Raw genomic sequence first — 16,195 nt, forward strand, 5'->3', positions numbered from 1 at the left:
AAGAATTATATTTATACATTTAAAAGAAATAAACATTTTCAAAACTACATAAAAAATACACATTACATTTTATTTATTTTTTTATGATTATTATTATTATTAGTAGTAGTAGTAGTATTGGTAGTATTTTATTTTATATTTTTGTTTTATTATTATTATTATTATTATTATTTATATATATATATTTTTTTTTTCATTCATTCATTCATTCATTCAGTTTTTGTTGTTGTAGTTCCCCCTCCGCTCCTGCAGAGGGCGCGCGCCTCCCCCGCACCGGAAGTCCCTGTGTTGCGTTCACGTCTCGGATCAGGCAGGGGAAGGATTCTGTTTCAGTTTCTCTTCAAAAACTTCACTTTTTTCACAGAATTTACCGGTTTATTTTAGAGTTTCTGCTTCGGGCGCGTTTTCTGAGGCTCCCGCGGTGAGTCTTTATAAATGTCACAGTTTATTTTGTCTAAATTTTACCAAAAATGAGGCGAAACTGCGCGGGTTCAGTCACAGATCCTAATGGTTCTCTCCTCTAGAATGTTCCTCCTGTCGCGTCTTATTTTGGATTTTAAAGTTATATTTATAATTTCTAATGACACACAGAAATACACCTGGCACTTTTATATTTATTATCTACAAATACAATGAAAAACTGCGGATTTTAACAGGAAAATCAGCTAATTTCTGCCTTTATTTTCATTTTTAGTGGCATTGTCTTGATTCAAAGTGTCTGTGAACTTGATCTTTAAACAGAACTGTTGAATTTAATATTTACAACCTGTTCAATTTCATTTTATCATAAATTATCAAAATGCCAAATCTCAACAGGTAAACAGCAATAGAATGTTCCCACTACTACTACTACTACTAGTGCTGTGTTGTTATTTCTTATTTGATACCACTTGTATTTATGTATTTATATGAAGAGTTTCTGTGTTAAAAATGTGAATGAAACAAAACACAATTCAAAGTATGTTTTTGATGAGGAAACGAAAATAAGAAAAATTACATAATATGGGTCATTTGCATATTGCAATGTTATATTTTATGTTTGTACTATGTAAGAGGTGGAAATATACAGAAATAAACCAAAGCAGGGCCAATCCCAAGAATTAGTAAACCCAGATTTATCCTACAATGACCTAATCCAAGTGTTAACCAGGAGAACTTGAACTAAACCAGAACTAAACCAGGATTTAAAGTGCATATGACAGGATTTCATCTCTGCTGTTTGCGGATGATGTTTTCCTGATGGCTTCATCGAGCCAGGACCTGCAGCAGGCACTGGGGCGGTTTGCAGCTGAGTGTAAAGCGGCTGGGATGAGAATCAGCTCCTCCAAATCCGAGGCCATGGTTCTCGACCGGAAAAAGGTGGTTTGCTCTCTCCAGGTGCGTGGTGAGTCTCTGCCCCAAGTGGAGGAGTTCAAGTATCTCGGGGTCTTGTTCACGAGTGAGGGAAGGATGGAGCGGGAGATTGACAGGCGGATCGGTGCAGCATCTGCAGTGATGCGGTCGCTGTATCGGTCGGTTGTGGTGAAGAAGGAGCTGAGCCCAAAGGCAAAGCTCTCGATTTACCGGTCAATCTACGTTCCTACCCTCACCTATGGTCATGAGCTCTGGGTAATGACCGAAAGGACAAGGTCGTGGATACAAGCGGCTGAAATGGGCTTCCTCCGCAGAGTGGCTGGGCGCACCCTTAGGGATAGGGTGAGGAGCTCGGTCACACGGGAGGAGCTCGGAGTAGAGCCGCTGCTCCTACATGTTGAGAGGAACCAGTTGAGGTGGCTCGGGCATCTGCTCAGGATGCCTCCTGGACGCCTCCCTAGGGAGGTGTTCTGGGCATGTCCCACCGGGAGGAGGCCCCGGGGAAGACCCAGGACACGCTGGAGGGACTATGTCTCTCTGGCCTGGGAACGCCTTGGGATCCCACCGGAGCAGCTGGAGGACGTGTCTGGGGTGAGGGAAGTTTGGGAGTCCCTGCTTAGACTGCTGCCCCCGCGACCCGGCCCCGGATAAGTGGAAGAAAATGGATGGATGGATGGATGACAGGTTTTATGATTCTCTAATTTTGACTTGAGTTAGTATGATATCTGTTGTAAATTTAAATTACACCAATCAAGAAGCAATTTGTGAAGAAAAGTTGAAAAATATGTTGAAAATTACAGTAAGTAGGGAGTTTTGTTTTAGAGAGTTTCATATTTATGACACTGTGAGAATTTTGTCCAAAAGTTCTGCACAATTTACATAAAAGAAAGTGATTCTTTCACAGACTTCCCACCTTTATTTTGTTTAAAAGTTTTGGCCCATTGTACGACATGTTTGCTAGACCAAAGTAGGACTAATTCCTGATTTGACCCAGGGCTAAACCGGGACTAAACCGGGACTAAACCGGGACTAAACCGGGACTAAACCGGGACTAAACCGGGACTAAAATGGGACTAAAACATGACTAAGCCATGACTAAACCAGGGACTTAACCAATACTAGACCAGGACTAGACCAGGACTAAACCAGGACTAAACCATGACTAAACCAGGACTAAATCAGGACTGAACCATGACTAAACCAGGGACTTAACCAATACTAAACCAGGACTAGACCAGGATTAAACTAGGACTAAACCAGGACTAAACCAAAGTAATAAAACTGTCATCTTGCATTTTATATTTGTACTATGCCGTGGTGGAAAGAGTACTACGAGTACTACGCTGTTTTGTTTTTTTCTTTCTTTCTTTTGGATGCAGTACTTGGGTACATTTTTAGCCATGTAGCTGCACTTTAACTTAAGTAAAAGTAAACATTACACATAAAAAATACTTCTCAGAGTACCAGTTGTTAGTTACTTTTGAAAAGGTTTTAGCAGCATTTTAGATCAGGATTCTATATAAACTAAACTGTCTAAAGCTGAATTTAAAGAGCTCATATTACTTTATTTTTTGATGTGTATTTTAATGTTTCCTCGTCACAAACAGACCTGGAGTTGTGTTTTTGAACTGTTCTGAATCCTGACACTATCGTCTCATATTTAATTTCAGGTCAGATGACAGAGTTGCTGTTTGAGGACAAAGACCTGCTTTTGTCTCTGAAGGATTATACCTGAGCAGAGGAGGATAATCTCAGCAAAAACTGTAAGAGATGACTCAGATGCCCTCCCGGTGTGTACATTTTCATTTTTTATTTTTTTTTTGCACTACCGGGAAACATTTGGTTATTTTTTGGTTGTATGATAAGATTTAAGCCGTAGAAGGTAGTTTTAATATTATCGTTTAGGGTCTACATTACTTCAGCAGTATATTGAACTTCAAAATGTGTTACCGTGACGGGCCGAACTTTTGTTTATCGCAGTTGTTGTTGGTTTCTCTGGTCAGATGCGATGGAGCTGGGCCGGACTCTGCTCTTTCACTGTCTCCTCTTCGTCTGCTCCTCTGCACACAGTGATTTCTTCACTTCTGTTGGTGAGTTCAACGTCTAATTAAAAATGGTACTAAATTTTTTTAAAGTTTATTTTTGTTTTGTTTATAAAGTGTCTTGTTTCTTTGGGGCTGTGTTTTCAAGGTTTGTTCAATGAACTCATTTAGAAGAGGGTTGTTCATTTGTTGATTCATGGGACTGAACCTGGACTGAACCTGGGATTGAACCTGGGTTAAATCACGGACTAAACCAATACTAGACCAGGACTAGACTAGGACTAGACTAGGACTAGACTAGGACTAGACCAGGACTAGACCAGGACTAGACCAGGACTAGACCAGGACTAGACCAGGACTAGACCAGGACTAGACCAGGACTAGACCTGGACTAAATTAGGACTAAACCGAGACTAAACCAGGACTGAATCAGGACTAGGCCAGGACTAGGCAAGGACTAGGCCAGGACTAGGCCAGGACTAGGCCAGGACTAGGCCAGGACTGAATCAGGACTGAACCGGGACTGAACCGGGACTGAACCGGGACTGAACCGGGACTGAACCAGGAATAAAACAGGAATAAATTAGTACTAAATTAGTACTAAATTAGCACTAAATTAGCACTAAATCAGGACTAAAACAGGACTAAAACAGGACTAAAGCAGGACTAAAGCAGGACTAAAGCAGGACTAAAGCAGGACTAAAGCAGGACTACAACAGGACTACAACAGGACTACAACAGGACTACAACAGGACTACAACAGGACTGTTCTGAATCCTGACAGTATCGTCTCATATTTAATTTCAGGTCAGATGACAGAGCTGCTGTTCGTGGAGAAAGACCTGGTTTTGTCTCTGAAGGATTATATCAGAGCAGAGGAGGATAAACTCGGCAAAATCAAACAGTAAGACATGACTCAGATGCCCTCCCCGTGTGTCAGATGCCCTCCCCGTGTGTCAGATGCCCTCCCCGTGTGTCAGATGCCCTCCCCGTGTGTCAGATGCCCTCCCTGTGTGTCAGACATCAGATACCTTCCCTGGTGTCGCCTTCAAAATTTGTCTGGGAAAATTTCCTGAAATCTAAGCTTTTCTAAACCTGATTTCTGTGCGCTGATTAAGCAAATAGAAGGAACAATAGACTCATATTAAGTTTATGACCTTAAATTCAAATTGCAGTGTTTTTTACTCCAACACGGATTATGTTACTTCATAGGTTTGTCAGAAATATCTAAATGAAACATATTCTATACTGTAAATAAGCAATGAAACTAAGTACTCAATTGAACAAATACCGATACAGTTTTAGAATGATCTTGGTCTAAATTAACTGCACCAAAGCCAGATAGATACATGTGTCACTCTGAAGCGAATTCTACACATTATCAGTCTGGAACGGCTCTCACTGAAAGCGATCGGAACATTCAAAAGAATACTCCAGAAATCAAACTTTAGTTACATGCAGCTGAGAGAAAAGCTCTGTGGTTTGTTCACCTTAGGCTCTAAAACACAAGGTCAGTGCTAAAAGGCTAAGACGGATGGACAAGAGGGCTGTGATTGGTCATTATGAAGTTTAGGAACTGGGTTATTTTTTAATTTATTTTTTTTAAGTTAGGAAACAAGTTATGGTTAAGGTTAGGATTTAGTTTTTAGGGGGTATAAGATTGTGTTATATCTGGTTAGGTCAGTCGTATAAGATCAGATACGCATATATAATTCACCACATAGTTTCACAGTTTTTATTCTTTTTTCCTGTCAGATGGGCGAATCGTCTGCAGGAGCTGTCCTCCGCCGCGACCTTTGACCCTGAGCTGTTTCTGGGGAATCCTGTGAATGCCTTTAAACTCATCAAAAGACTGAACACAGAGTGGAGCCAGCTGGAGGCACTAGTGCTCACCGATATGAGCGACGGTAGGACTGGGGTAGACCTGGGTTTAGTCCCGGTTTAGTCTTGGTTTAGTCTTGGTTTAGTCTTGGTTTAGTCCTGGTTTAGTCCTGGTTTCGTCCTGGTTTCGTCCTGGTTTCGTCCTGGTTTCGTCCTGGTTTCACCCGGTTTTAGTCCTGTTTTAGTCCTGTTTTAGTCCTGTTTTAGTCCTGGTTTAGTCCTGGTTTAGTCCTGTTTTAGTCCTGGTTTAGTCCTGGTTTCGTCCTGGTTTCGTCCGGGTTTAGTCCTGTTTTAGTCCTGTTTTAGTCCTGGTTTCTTCCTAGTTTAGTCCTGGTTTAGTCCTGGTTTATTCCTGGTTCAGTCCTGGTTTCGTCCTGGTTTCGTCCTGGTTCAGTCCTGGTTCAGTCCTGGTTCAGTCCTGGTTCAGTCCTGGTTTCGTCCTGGTTTAGTCCTGGTTTTAGTCCTGTTTTAGTCCTGTTTTAGTCCTGTTTTAGTCCTGTTTTAGTCCTGTTTTAGTCCTGGTTTAGTCCTGGTTTAGTCCTGGTTTCGTCCTGGTTTAGTCCTGGTTTATTCCTGGTTTTGTCCTGGTTTAGTCCTGGTTTAGACTTAGGATTTCTTTTGGCTCTGAAACCAGGGCTTAAGAAGAGCAAACTAACATTTTAAAGCTTCCCTGTGTAATAGTTTGGTAAAAAAAATAATAATAAAATACACAATAAAACATTTTTTTTGATAATGAGCATCTATATTGCTCGTAATTGTGTATATTTAGTATGAGTGTAACAGATGGCATTGGTCCCACCTTTAGAAATGTTACGTAATAGTGTTTTCAGTTTAGTCTCAGGGGAAAAATCAGCTATTTTTCTTTACTACATAATTCCATATATTTGCGTCATATATTTGATGTTTTCCGCGTGTATATAAAATGTAGAAAGTGGTAAAAATTAAAGAAGAAAATACATTGAATGAGAGAGAATCTTTATGTAAGTCTATGGCCGAACATGTTTAGTTCAGACCTGATCACAGCTGCTCCTCATGTTTTTCTCCTCCTTTTTCAGGTTTTATTTCAAACTTGACGATTCAGAGACAGTTTTTCCCAACGGACGAGGATCAAACCGGGGCCGCCAACGCCCTGATCCGACTCCAAGACACGTACAGGCTGGACACAGAAACCATAGCAACAGGGAGGATACCAGGTACTACTACTACTGCTACTACTACCACTACTACTACTTCTAACAATAAAACCTACTCACACTATTGCTGCAGCTGGATACTGAAGACACTGCTGCCTCAGACGTATTGGTCCAGCTGTGGCAATAGTAGCTACTAATACTGCTATTACTACTTTAGAATACTACTTCACTACTGCTGATCCTGCACAAATATTTCATATACATTAATACAGTCTAAAGTTCCTAGTTTAAGGGTCTTATTTTTGTTTGACCATTAACTGAGACATTTTGACCTCCAGGCAGCTCCTTTGACCCCCCTCTCTCCTCTGGGCTCTCGGTGGAGGACTGTTTCGACCTGGGCAGGGTGGCGTACTCCGAGGCCGACTACCTCCACACGACTCTGTGGATGGAACAGGCCCTGAAGCAGCTCGAGACTGAGACTGAGACCGAGACGGAGACCAAGACTGAGACCGGGACTGTGGACGTGAAAACTGTCCTGGACTATCTCGGCTATTCTGTGTATCAGCAGGGGGCACTAGAGAGGGCGCTGCACTACACCAAGAGACTGCTGCAGCTCGGTACAGTCCTGCTGTAATCCTGGTTTAGTCCTGGTTTAGTCCTTTTTTAGTCCTGGTTTAGTCCTGGTTTAGTCCTGGTTTAGTCCTGGGGTAGTCCTGGGGTAGTCCTAGGGTAGTCCTGGGGTAGTCCTGTTTGGGTTTTGGTTCAGTTCTGCTTAGTCTTGGTTTATTTCTGGGGTAGTCTTGGGGTGGTTCAGTCCCTGTTCAGTTCCAGTTTAGTTTAATCCCGGTTTAATCCCAGTTTAGTCCTGGGGTAGTCTTAGAGTAGTCTTGGTTGGGTTCTGGTTTAATCCTGTTTAGTCTTGGTTTAGTCCTGGTTTACTCCCAGTTTAATCCTGGTTTAATCCCGGTTTGGCCCTGATTTACCCCAAGTTAAGTCCCAGTTTAGTCCCGGTTTAGTCCCAGGTTAGTCCTGGGGTAGTCTTGGTTGGATTCTGGTTTAGTCCTGCTTAGTTTTGTTTAAGTCCTGGTTCAGTTCCGGTTCAATCCTGGTGTAGTCCTGGTGTAGTCCTGATTTAGTCCTGGTTTTAGTTTAATCTGAACCGATTTTCCTCTGGTTTCAGACCCCTCTCACCAACGAGCAAACGGAAACCTGAAGTATTTCGAGTATCAACTCTCCAAACACAGACAGACAGGAGCAGAGGAAAGAGGAGCAGAGGCGACAGGAGCAGACAGGGAGCGCTCTGACGACTACCTGCCTGAGAGGAAGGCCTATGAGAGGCTGTGCAGAGGGGAGGGCATCCGGATGGTGAGGGAGGGCATCTGACACACAGGGAGGGCATCTGACACACAGGGAGGGCATCTGACACACAGGGAGGGCATCTGACACACAGGGAGGGAGCATCTGACACACAGGGAGGGCATCTGACACACGGGGAGGGCATCTGACACACAGGGAGGGCATCTGACACACAGGGAGGGCATCTGACACACAGGGAGGGCATCTGACACACAAGGAGGGCATCTGGCACACAAGGAGGGCATCTGGCACACAGGGAGGGCATCTGACACACATCTCCTCTGTGTTTCAGACTCCTCGGAGACAGAGCCGCCTCTTCTGCCGTTACCACGACAACAACGGCCACCCGAGCCTCCTGATTGGTCCTGTCAAACAGGAGGAGGAGTGGGACCGCCCCCGGATCGTGCGTTACCATGACGTCGTCTCTGAGCGCGAGATGGAGCGTGTCAAAGAGCTCGCCACGCCCAGAGTAAGAAACAAAAACTACTAAAAACTTACTCAAGTTTTAAACTTGTAATTATTAGTTTTAAACTCGTAATTATTTGTTTTAAACTCGTAATTAGGAGTTTAAAAACTACTAATTATTAGTTTAATTAAAATTACGAGTTTAAAACTCGTAATTTGGGGAATGTAACATTTACAAAATGTGACCCTTATCAATTTTGATTAAATGTATTTGGTATTTTGATAATTTCCTCAATACACCAGCAGGGGTTGTGACCAGCTCAACTCTGCTCAGACCAGGAGGACGAGCGCTCACAGACCCAGAGCACAGCTCGTGAGTGGTCAGAAAAGCGCTCACGGCACAAAGCAGTGGTCAGAACAGCACTCAGGGCCCACTGATTTGTTCAAGATGCCAGAAACTTTACTGGAGCTTAATTTATTCATTTATAAAAGTACGTAGGTGATAAACATAACAGTCCTCCCCCTGTCTCCTCTGCTCTGTACACTCAGTTGCAATGTGCTACAAGCTCAATCAAGACTTTAAACGTCCTAATTACGAGTTTTAAACTCATAATTACAAGTTTAAAACTCGTAATTTTGACTTTCTGTGGGGCTTTTTTTTTTTTTTTTTTTCATGGCGGAAACGGGCTTCCATACTTTTAATCACCGTAATGTTGAAATAAAAAATGTTCAATGTTACAGGACGAGTAGATACTGGTACACAAGCTTAAAGTGCATGAAGATGTGAAATTATATATTTTAATTTCACATATAAGTCGCATCTGAGTATAAGTCGCCCTCCCGACCAAACCTCTGGCCAAAAAGTGCAATTTATAGTCCAGAAAATACAGTATAATTATGATTAGTTTGTTATTAATTAGTCATTAACATTATTGAAACACTCTAGCACTAAACCGCATTTTTGTTCATTTTTTTATCGCACTGCAGCTGAAACGAGCCACAGTTCACGACCCGCAGACCGGAAAACTCACCACGGCTCACTACAGGGTCTCCAAGAGGTAAGACCCGGTCCACGCTCAGGCCTTTCTCTGTGGAGTTTGCATGTTCTCTCTGTGTCTGTGTGGGTTTCCTCCTGACACTCCAGTTTCTCCCGTCAACCCAAAACATTCACAACAGCTCAAATCCTCCAGCTGACGTAGTTCTGACCAAGACGAGCTCAAAATCTGGAGACGGGACCCACTGATCCTCACAACCCAGAGATACTGAAGGACGGGCCAAATGCTGCTTGGTGTAGCAGTATTAGTAGTATTCGTAGTACTTACATTCCTCTGTCTCTTCTCAGTGCATATTCGTAGTACTTACATTCCTCTGTCTCTTCTCAGTGTGTGGTCATAGTAGTAGTATTTGTAGTAGTATTCGTATTACTTACATTCCTCTATCTCTTCTCAGTGCGTGGTCGTAGTAGTAGTATTTGTAGTAGTATTCGTAGTACTTACATTCCTCTGTCTCTTCTCAGTGCGTGGTCGTAGTAGTAGTATTTGTAGTAGTATTCGTAGTACTTACATTCCTCTGTCTCTTCTCAGTGCGTGGTCGTAGTAGTAGTATTTGTAGTAGTATTCGTAGTACTTACATTCCTCTGTCTCTTCTCAGTGCGTGGTCGTAGTAGTAGTATTTGTAGTAGTATTCGTAGTACTTACATTCCTCTGTCTCTTCTCAGTGCGTGGTCGTAGTAGTAGTATTTGTAGTAGTATTTGTAGTAGTATTTGTAGTACTTACATTCCTCTCTCTTCTCAGTGCGTGGTTGGGCTCGTTTGAACACCCAGTGGTGGATCAGATAAACTGGAGGATTGAGGCAGTGACAGGACTCGACGTGTCCACGGCCGAAGACCTGCAGGTCACTACTACAAATACAGATAGTACTTATAAATATATATATGTAAACAAAGTGATCTTAAGTACCACACTGAAGTTAAAGTCTTTGTACCTGATTTTTACCGTCTTAGTGGCCCAAAGTTATTTCTCACTGACCTTATGCATTCAGAGCATCCTAATTATTCACCACGATGAGTTTATTTATTTAGTTTATTAACTGTCAGGGACCAGAACTAGAATGCTAATAAGCACTTCCTGATTCTCGCACAATAAAATGCTTTATAATTAGATGCAGACAGTACACAGCAGATTTATTTTGACCTCGGCTTGTACAGTCTGTCTGTAGTGAAGCAATAGACGTTTTGCTCGGATACATAATTTGTAACTATGTTTTAATGAAGTACTTTATATTTTTACACCGTTCGGTTCTTTTAGGTGGCGAACTACGGCGTTGGAGGACAGTATGAACCACATTTTGATTTTGGACGAGTAAGACATCCTCTACTTCATCTGACCCTCTGACCCTCTCCTCTGCTCCTCTGACCCGCTCCTCTGCTCCTCTGACCCTCTCCTCCTCTGACCCTCTCCTCCTCTGACCCTCTGCACCTCTGACCCTCTCTTCCTCTGACCCTCTCTTCCTCTGACCCTCTCCTTCTCTGACCCTCACCTCCTCTGACCCTCTGCTCCTCTGTCCCTCTCCTCAGCTCCTCTGACCCTCTCCTCTGCTCCTCTGACCCGCTCCTCTGCTCCTCTGACCCTCTCCTCCTCTGACCCTCTCCTCCCCTGACCCTCTCCTCCTCTGACCCTCTCCTTCTCTGACCCTCACCTCCTCTGACCCTCTGCTCCTCTGTCCCTCTCTTCCTCCTCTGACCCGCTCTTCTGCTCCTCTGACCCTCTCCTCCTCTGACCCTCTCCTCCTCCTCTGACCCTCTCCTCCTCTGTGTTGTAGAAAGATGAGCCTGATGCGTTTGAAGAGTTGGGGACGGGGAATCGTGTTGCCACGTGGCTTCTCTACGTGAGGAAAAACTCTTGTTTTACATGATCATGAGTTTGATGTAAATAAACTTATATAAACTTAAGTAAAATCAGTTTTGTTTCCCTGCTGCAGATGAGCGATGTACAGGCAGGGGGCGCCACCGTCTTCACAGATGTAGGAGCGTCCATCAAACCAAAGAAGGTGCATTTGAGTCATGTTTCTGTACTTAGTGTTATAGTGTCAATTATATCTTATATTAGTATTAAAGCTACAGGATGTAACTTTTAGCCATAAAATAGACTAAATTAAAAGCATGTGTGCTTTGTTTTTAGTTTTGGTTAAACATAGAAAGCATGCATCCTTATTGTGGCCTTGCACCTCCACAAACCTGACTCGTATTTGACCTGGAGGAGGCCTGCTCTTTCTTGTCTCCATGGAATTGTTGTTCCTTTGGCTATAATATTCCACAGTGTGGCATAAAAATACATGTGACTGTGGGACATACATGTAACGTCGTGTGTGTAACTAACCTATAGTTTTTAAATATGAACATTTTAGTGGTTGCTCAGTTTAACTTTAAGTGTTTTATTGTGTATGTTACATGAGTGTGTGATGTATTTGTGTGTTACATGAGTGTGTGTTGTATTTGTGTGTTACATGAGTGTGTGTTGTATTTGTGTGTTACATGAGTGTGTGTTGTATTTGTGTGTTACATGAGTGTGTGTTACATGAGTGTGTGTTGTATTTGTGTGTTACGTGTGTGTGTGTGTGTTACATGAGTGTGTGTTGTATTTGTGTGTTAAATGAGTGTGTGTTACATGAGTGTGTGTTGTATTTGTGTGTAGGGCTCAGCCGTGTTCTGGTATAACCTGTTCCCCAGTGGAGAAGGAGACTATCGCACTCGACATGCTGCGTGTCCAGTTCTGCTCGGGAACAAGTGGGGTCAGTCTCATCTTTACACATTTATCAGTTTAATCTATAATATAAACACAATTTACACTTAAGAAACATCTATTTTAAAACCTGCAAAGAGAAAATAAAAAAGCTCTGCTGCGTAACTTTCAAACAAAATATACAGTGATATTTGTGCTTTTGTGTTTCATGTCACTTTTCTAATATGACTGTTCATACTTCCCTCGTGCTCTTGAGCAACACACTTCAAATTTTATTATTAATTCTGCAAACTGAGGTTTTGTTCCTCTTTTTTTTCTTCCAGTTTCTAATAAATGGATCCATGAACGTGGACAAGAGTTCAGACGACGCTGTGGACTCAGAGAAACAGACTGACCTTCTCCTCCAAAATCATACACTCCTGTGTTACTGTAACAATGGTCAACCTGGACTAAGAGAGGACTAAACCGGGACTAAACCAGGAATGAACCGGGACTGAACTGGGACTAAACCGGGACTGAACCGGGACTGAACCGGGACTGAACCGGGACTGAACCGGGACTAAACCGGGACTAAACCGGGACTAAAGCGGGACTAAAGCGGGACTAAAGCGGGACTAAACCGGGACTAAACCGGGACTACACCAGGAATGAACTGGGACTAAACCGGGACTAAACTGGTACTAAACCAGGACTAAAGCAGGACTAAAGCAGGACTAAACCGGGACTAAACCAGGACTAAACCTGGACTAAACCTGGACTAAACCTGGACTAAACCAGGAATGAACTGGGACTAAACCGGGACTAAACCGGGAATGAACCGGGACTAAACCGGGACTAAACCGGGACTAAACCGGGACTAAACCGGGACTAAACCGGGACTAAACTGGTACTAAACCAGGACTAAAGCAGGACTAAAGCAGGATTAAACCGGGACTAAACCGGGACTAAACCAGGACTAAACCTGGACTAAACCAGGAATGAACTGGGACTAAAGCAGGACTAAACCGGGACTAAACCAGGAATGAACCGAGACTAAACCGGGACTAAACCGGGACTAAAGCGGGACTAAAGCGGGACTAAAGCGGGACTAAAGCGGGACTAAAGCGGGACTGAAGCTGGACTGAACCAGGGCTAAATCAAAACTAAACCAGGACTAAACCGGGACTGAACCGGGACTGAACCAGGACTGAACCAGGACTGAACCAGGACTGAACCAGGGCTAAATCAAGACTAAACCAGGACTAAACCGGGACTGAACCAGGGCTAAATCAAGACTGAACCAGGACTGAACCAGGGCTAAATCAAGTCTAAACCAGGACTAAACCAGGACTAAACCAGGACTAAACCAGGACTAAACCAGGACTGAACCAGGACTGAACCAGGACTGAACCAGGACTGAACCAGGACTGAACCAGGTCTAAACCAGGACTAAACCAAGTCTAACCCAAACCTCTCTTAAAGTCCATAGAGGAACCAGACCGCATGAATTTATAGAGAACAGACACTCCACATTTAAATCCTTGTGCCTTTAAGTGTCTCACTGCAGATTTATATTTTATCTATTACACGTTTGTCAATGACTGAATGTGAAACTGTTTTATGAACCCGGTTTTGTTAAAAGTTGCTGCAAAAACCAATGCAAAAGTATTAACCGCACTCCTTTAGTTTGTTAAAATCATATGAAATTTGACTGAATAAACGACATTTTTCACTGGATCTGTTGAGAAATTATTTGGGGATGAAATCAGACAGTGTTGTTCAGATAATCACATTTAAAACTCGATATCGATACTAAGGAATCGACTCAATACCAGTTCCAATACCATAGTGATAATAAACACACTAGTTATTCAGGAAAGGTTCTTTTCTGTCCTCTGAATGCGACTTTTTCGTATCGATACCTCCTCAAATAAACATCTAGTTTTAGTATCGATTAGTATCAGACTTTCAGGATTTTTGACAACCCTAGTCTGGAATGTTCCAAAGTACAGCATTACATTTAAACTGCTCAATTAGACGTGTTTTATTGCATATACATTCATGTTTCTTATTGTGATCTGGTCGCTTGTGAACCCTCTATCAGAAAAGTTCCACAGTGCATTATTTTGAGTAACTTTTTAAAGAAATTCTACTTTTCCAGCAGCATGTTTTTACTCCTAGTTCAGTCATATATTTATTGAAGTAACTAGTCTTAGTTGAGTAAAAGTTCTGGTTATTTTTCCCTCTGTGAGTAAGTTTACAAGTGACAAAAGCTTTATGTTGATTTAGTTTCTCTTGTTTTTATGTCTGTCCTTTGAAAATACCAGTTTATTTTGTGCATTATTTAATATTTTGTCCTTCCACTTACATTCTTTTCAAATTATAAATTATAAATCAGATATTGCGTTACTTTCTTACTTGAGTAGTACTTTTTCAAATAGTTTTTACTGTCAATTGAGTCATTTCTTGGGCCACTACTTTGTACTTCTACTAGTATTATTTTAAAGTAACATTACTCTTAGTTGAGTTCATTTTTTTGGCTGTTCTTCCACTTCTGACAAAGTTGAATAATGACCCATTGTAATTCTGCATGTCTCTGGCGCCCTCTTGTGGTTATTCAGCTCCAGTTCAGGCATAAATCATCACTAAAGTTTATAGAGAAACAAAATGTTGCTGCAAAAACTGTCAAAGTAGATGATGTAGAGGGGTTTTATCTCTGAACAAATAACATTTACTACTAGTCAGCAGTTCAATCCTGTGCGCTGTTGTCCTTGGGCAAGACACTTCACTTTGCCTCGTGTAAAAGTAGCGAGCGATCGAGCGAACACAAAAACGAGAAAAAACTAAATCATATCTGAAGAAACGGTGCAAGAAACACAAATGTTCCAATCATTTCAACTCAAAGCTTTTACTTGTATCTATCGCCGTGGAGAGCGGAGACAAACATGGAGATACACAGGTCAAACTACAGAGGTGCGATCTGTGGAGAGGCGAGCCCACTCACAGTAAGAATGAGTGTTTTTCAGTGTTTTTGAGCAATAAAAACACATGAAATAAATAAGATAATGGAGAAGTTTAATACCATATTGTGGAAAATTCCTTCACGTGATGGATATCCACCAAAAAAGTGACAAAAAGCACATTTAAAAAGCGTTAATTTTGTGTATTATGAACAGTTAGTAGCAGCTGATTTGGGTTTGAAAATACACGCACGACGTTCAGACCTAAACCGGACGTACAGATAATATTTCACCTGCTGCATTGTGTTATTTATCGCTGCGTTTCAGACAGTGTCACAGCATTCTACAGGCCAACGGATACTTTGCAGCTGATGCTATCCACATTCCCTGGAGGTGTGATGCTAACTGTGGGCACTGCTCTGTCTGAAGCTCTGCCACTCAAGTGAGACTTTAACTTTAGCTTTCAGTCTAACCGTAAAGAACTGACTGAGGCGGAGCTACGACACGTGAGCTGATTTGTGCTGTTAAACAAATCCCTCTCAAATAACGTTACAATCACAAGCTAGCTAGCGTTAGCCAACATTTTTCAGTTAGTTACTTTCATCTTTTTATTGAAAACGGCAGGACGATGAACCGCTGATCACAGGCTCCTGAAAATGTGCTGTATTTTGTATTTTTTCTTGAGTTTCAGACCATCTAAACACTTTTTTTTGCTTTTTCGTTTGTGTGCATTGTGTTTCCATGATAGCTGCTGAACATTACGCCATAGACATACACGTAGAACACCCCCAACATGATTTTACTGCAAAGCATCGATCATATTTAATACAGATGGAGGCAGCTAAAGCGAATATTGTTCAAAAGCAGCGAGTTCTTGGGTCAAGTCACTAATAAAAATGATCAGGTTCAACATTTATAAATAAACTTAAACTTAAAATAACTTCACTTAAACTTAAAATAAACTATATTTCAAGGTAAAGTACCACGTGATCAATGGGGAAATCTGCCCCAGTCTCGGAAATGCAGACCCCCCCCCCCCCCAGCGTCACTGAAAGCGTTCTGCATGGTTGTCTATGGCAGAATGTTCAGCGGTTACCATGGCGACACGGCGCACATGTTAGCAGCCAAAAAACAGTCTTAAGATGGTCTGAAAACTCAAGGAAAAAAATACAAAATGGATTAAAACTGGTCCTGTTTAGGTGTTTGATTTTCAACAGAAACGTGAGAGTCCGAGGTTCTGGTTTGTACTTTAGACAGAGCAGTGCCTCCAGTTAGCATCACACCCCCTAGAGAGCATTGTTGACATCATCCGCAAAGTACCAATACCTATGACTCTCAGGGTGTT

General features: G+C 42.2%; 1 protein-coding gene across 3 annotated transcripts; it reads left to right on the forward strand.

The window, feature by feature from the left end:
* The first annotated feature begins 282 nt into the window (after positions 1-282).
* Positions 283-13,626, forward strand: LOC117387163 (prolyl 4-hydroxylase subunit alpha-1-like). 3 transcript variants are annotated; one of them, XM_033984590.2, is made up of 16 exons: positions 283-421; positions 3,024-3,116; positions 3,357-3,443; positions 4,203-4,299; positions 5,151-5,302; positions 6,332-6,469; positions 6,748-7,026; positions 7,590-7,774; positions 8,058-8,234; positions 9,158-9,228; positions 9,965-10,064; positions 10,478-10,531; positions 10,992-11,057; positions 11,151-11,219; positions 11,864-11,960; positions 12,235-13,626. In XM_033984590.2, the coding sequence occupies exons 3-16, from the start codon at positions 3,362-3,364 to the stop codon at positions 12,303-12,305; spliced, it is 1,638 nt and encodes a 545-aa protein (XP_033840481.1). In that variant the 5' UTR covers positions 283-421; positions 3,024-3,116; positions 3,357-3,361; the 3' UTR covers positions 12,306-13,626. The 3 variants fall into 3 exon arrangements, with proteins under 3 accessions (XP_033840481.1, XP_055085656.1, XP_055085655.1); XM_055229680.1 differs by lacking the exons at positions 283-421; positions 3,024-3,116 and adding an exon at positions 3,125-3,143 and having other exon boundaries at positions 12,235-13,615; XM_055229681.1 differs by lacking the exons at positions 3,024-3,116; positions 3,357-3,443 and having other exon boundaries at positions 289-421; positions 12,235-13,615.
* Positions 13,627-16,195: the final 2,569 nt, after the last annotated feature.

Source organism: Periophthalmus magnuspinnatus, chromosome 19 (genome assembly GCF_009829125.3).
Source record: "Periophthalmus magnuspinnatus isolate fPerMag1 chromosome 19, fPerMag1.2.pri, whole genome shotgun sequence".
In the NCBI taxonomy this organism is placed as follows: domain Eukaryota; kingdom Metazoa; phylum Chordata; class Actinopteri; order Gobiiformes; family Gobiidae; genus Periophthalmus; species Periophthalmus magnuspinnatus.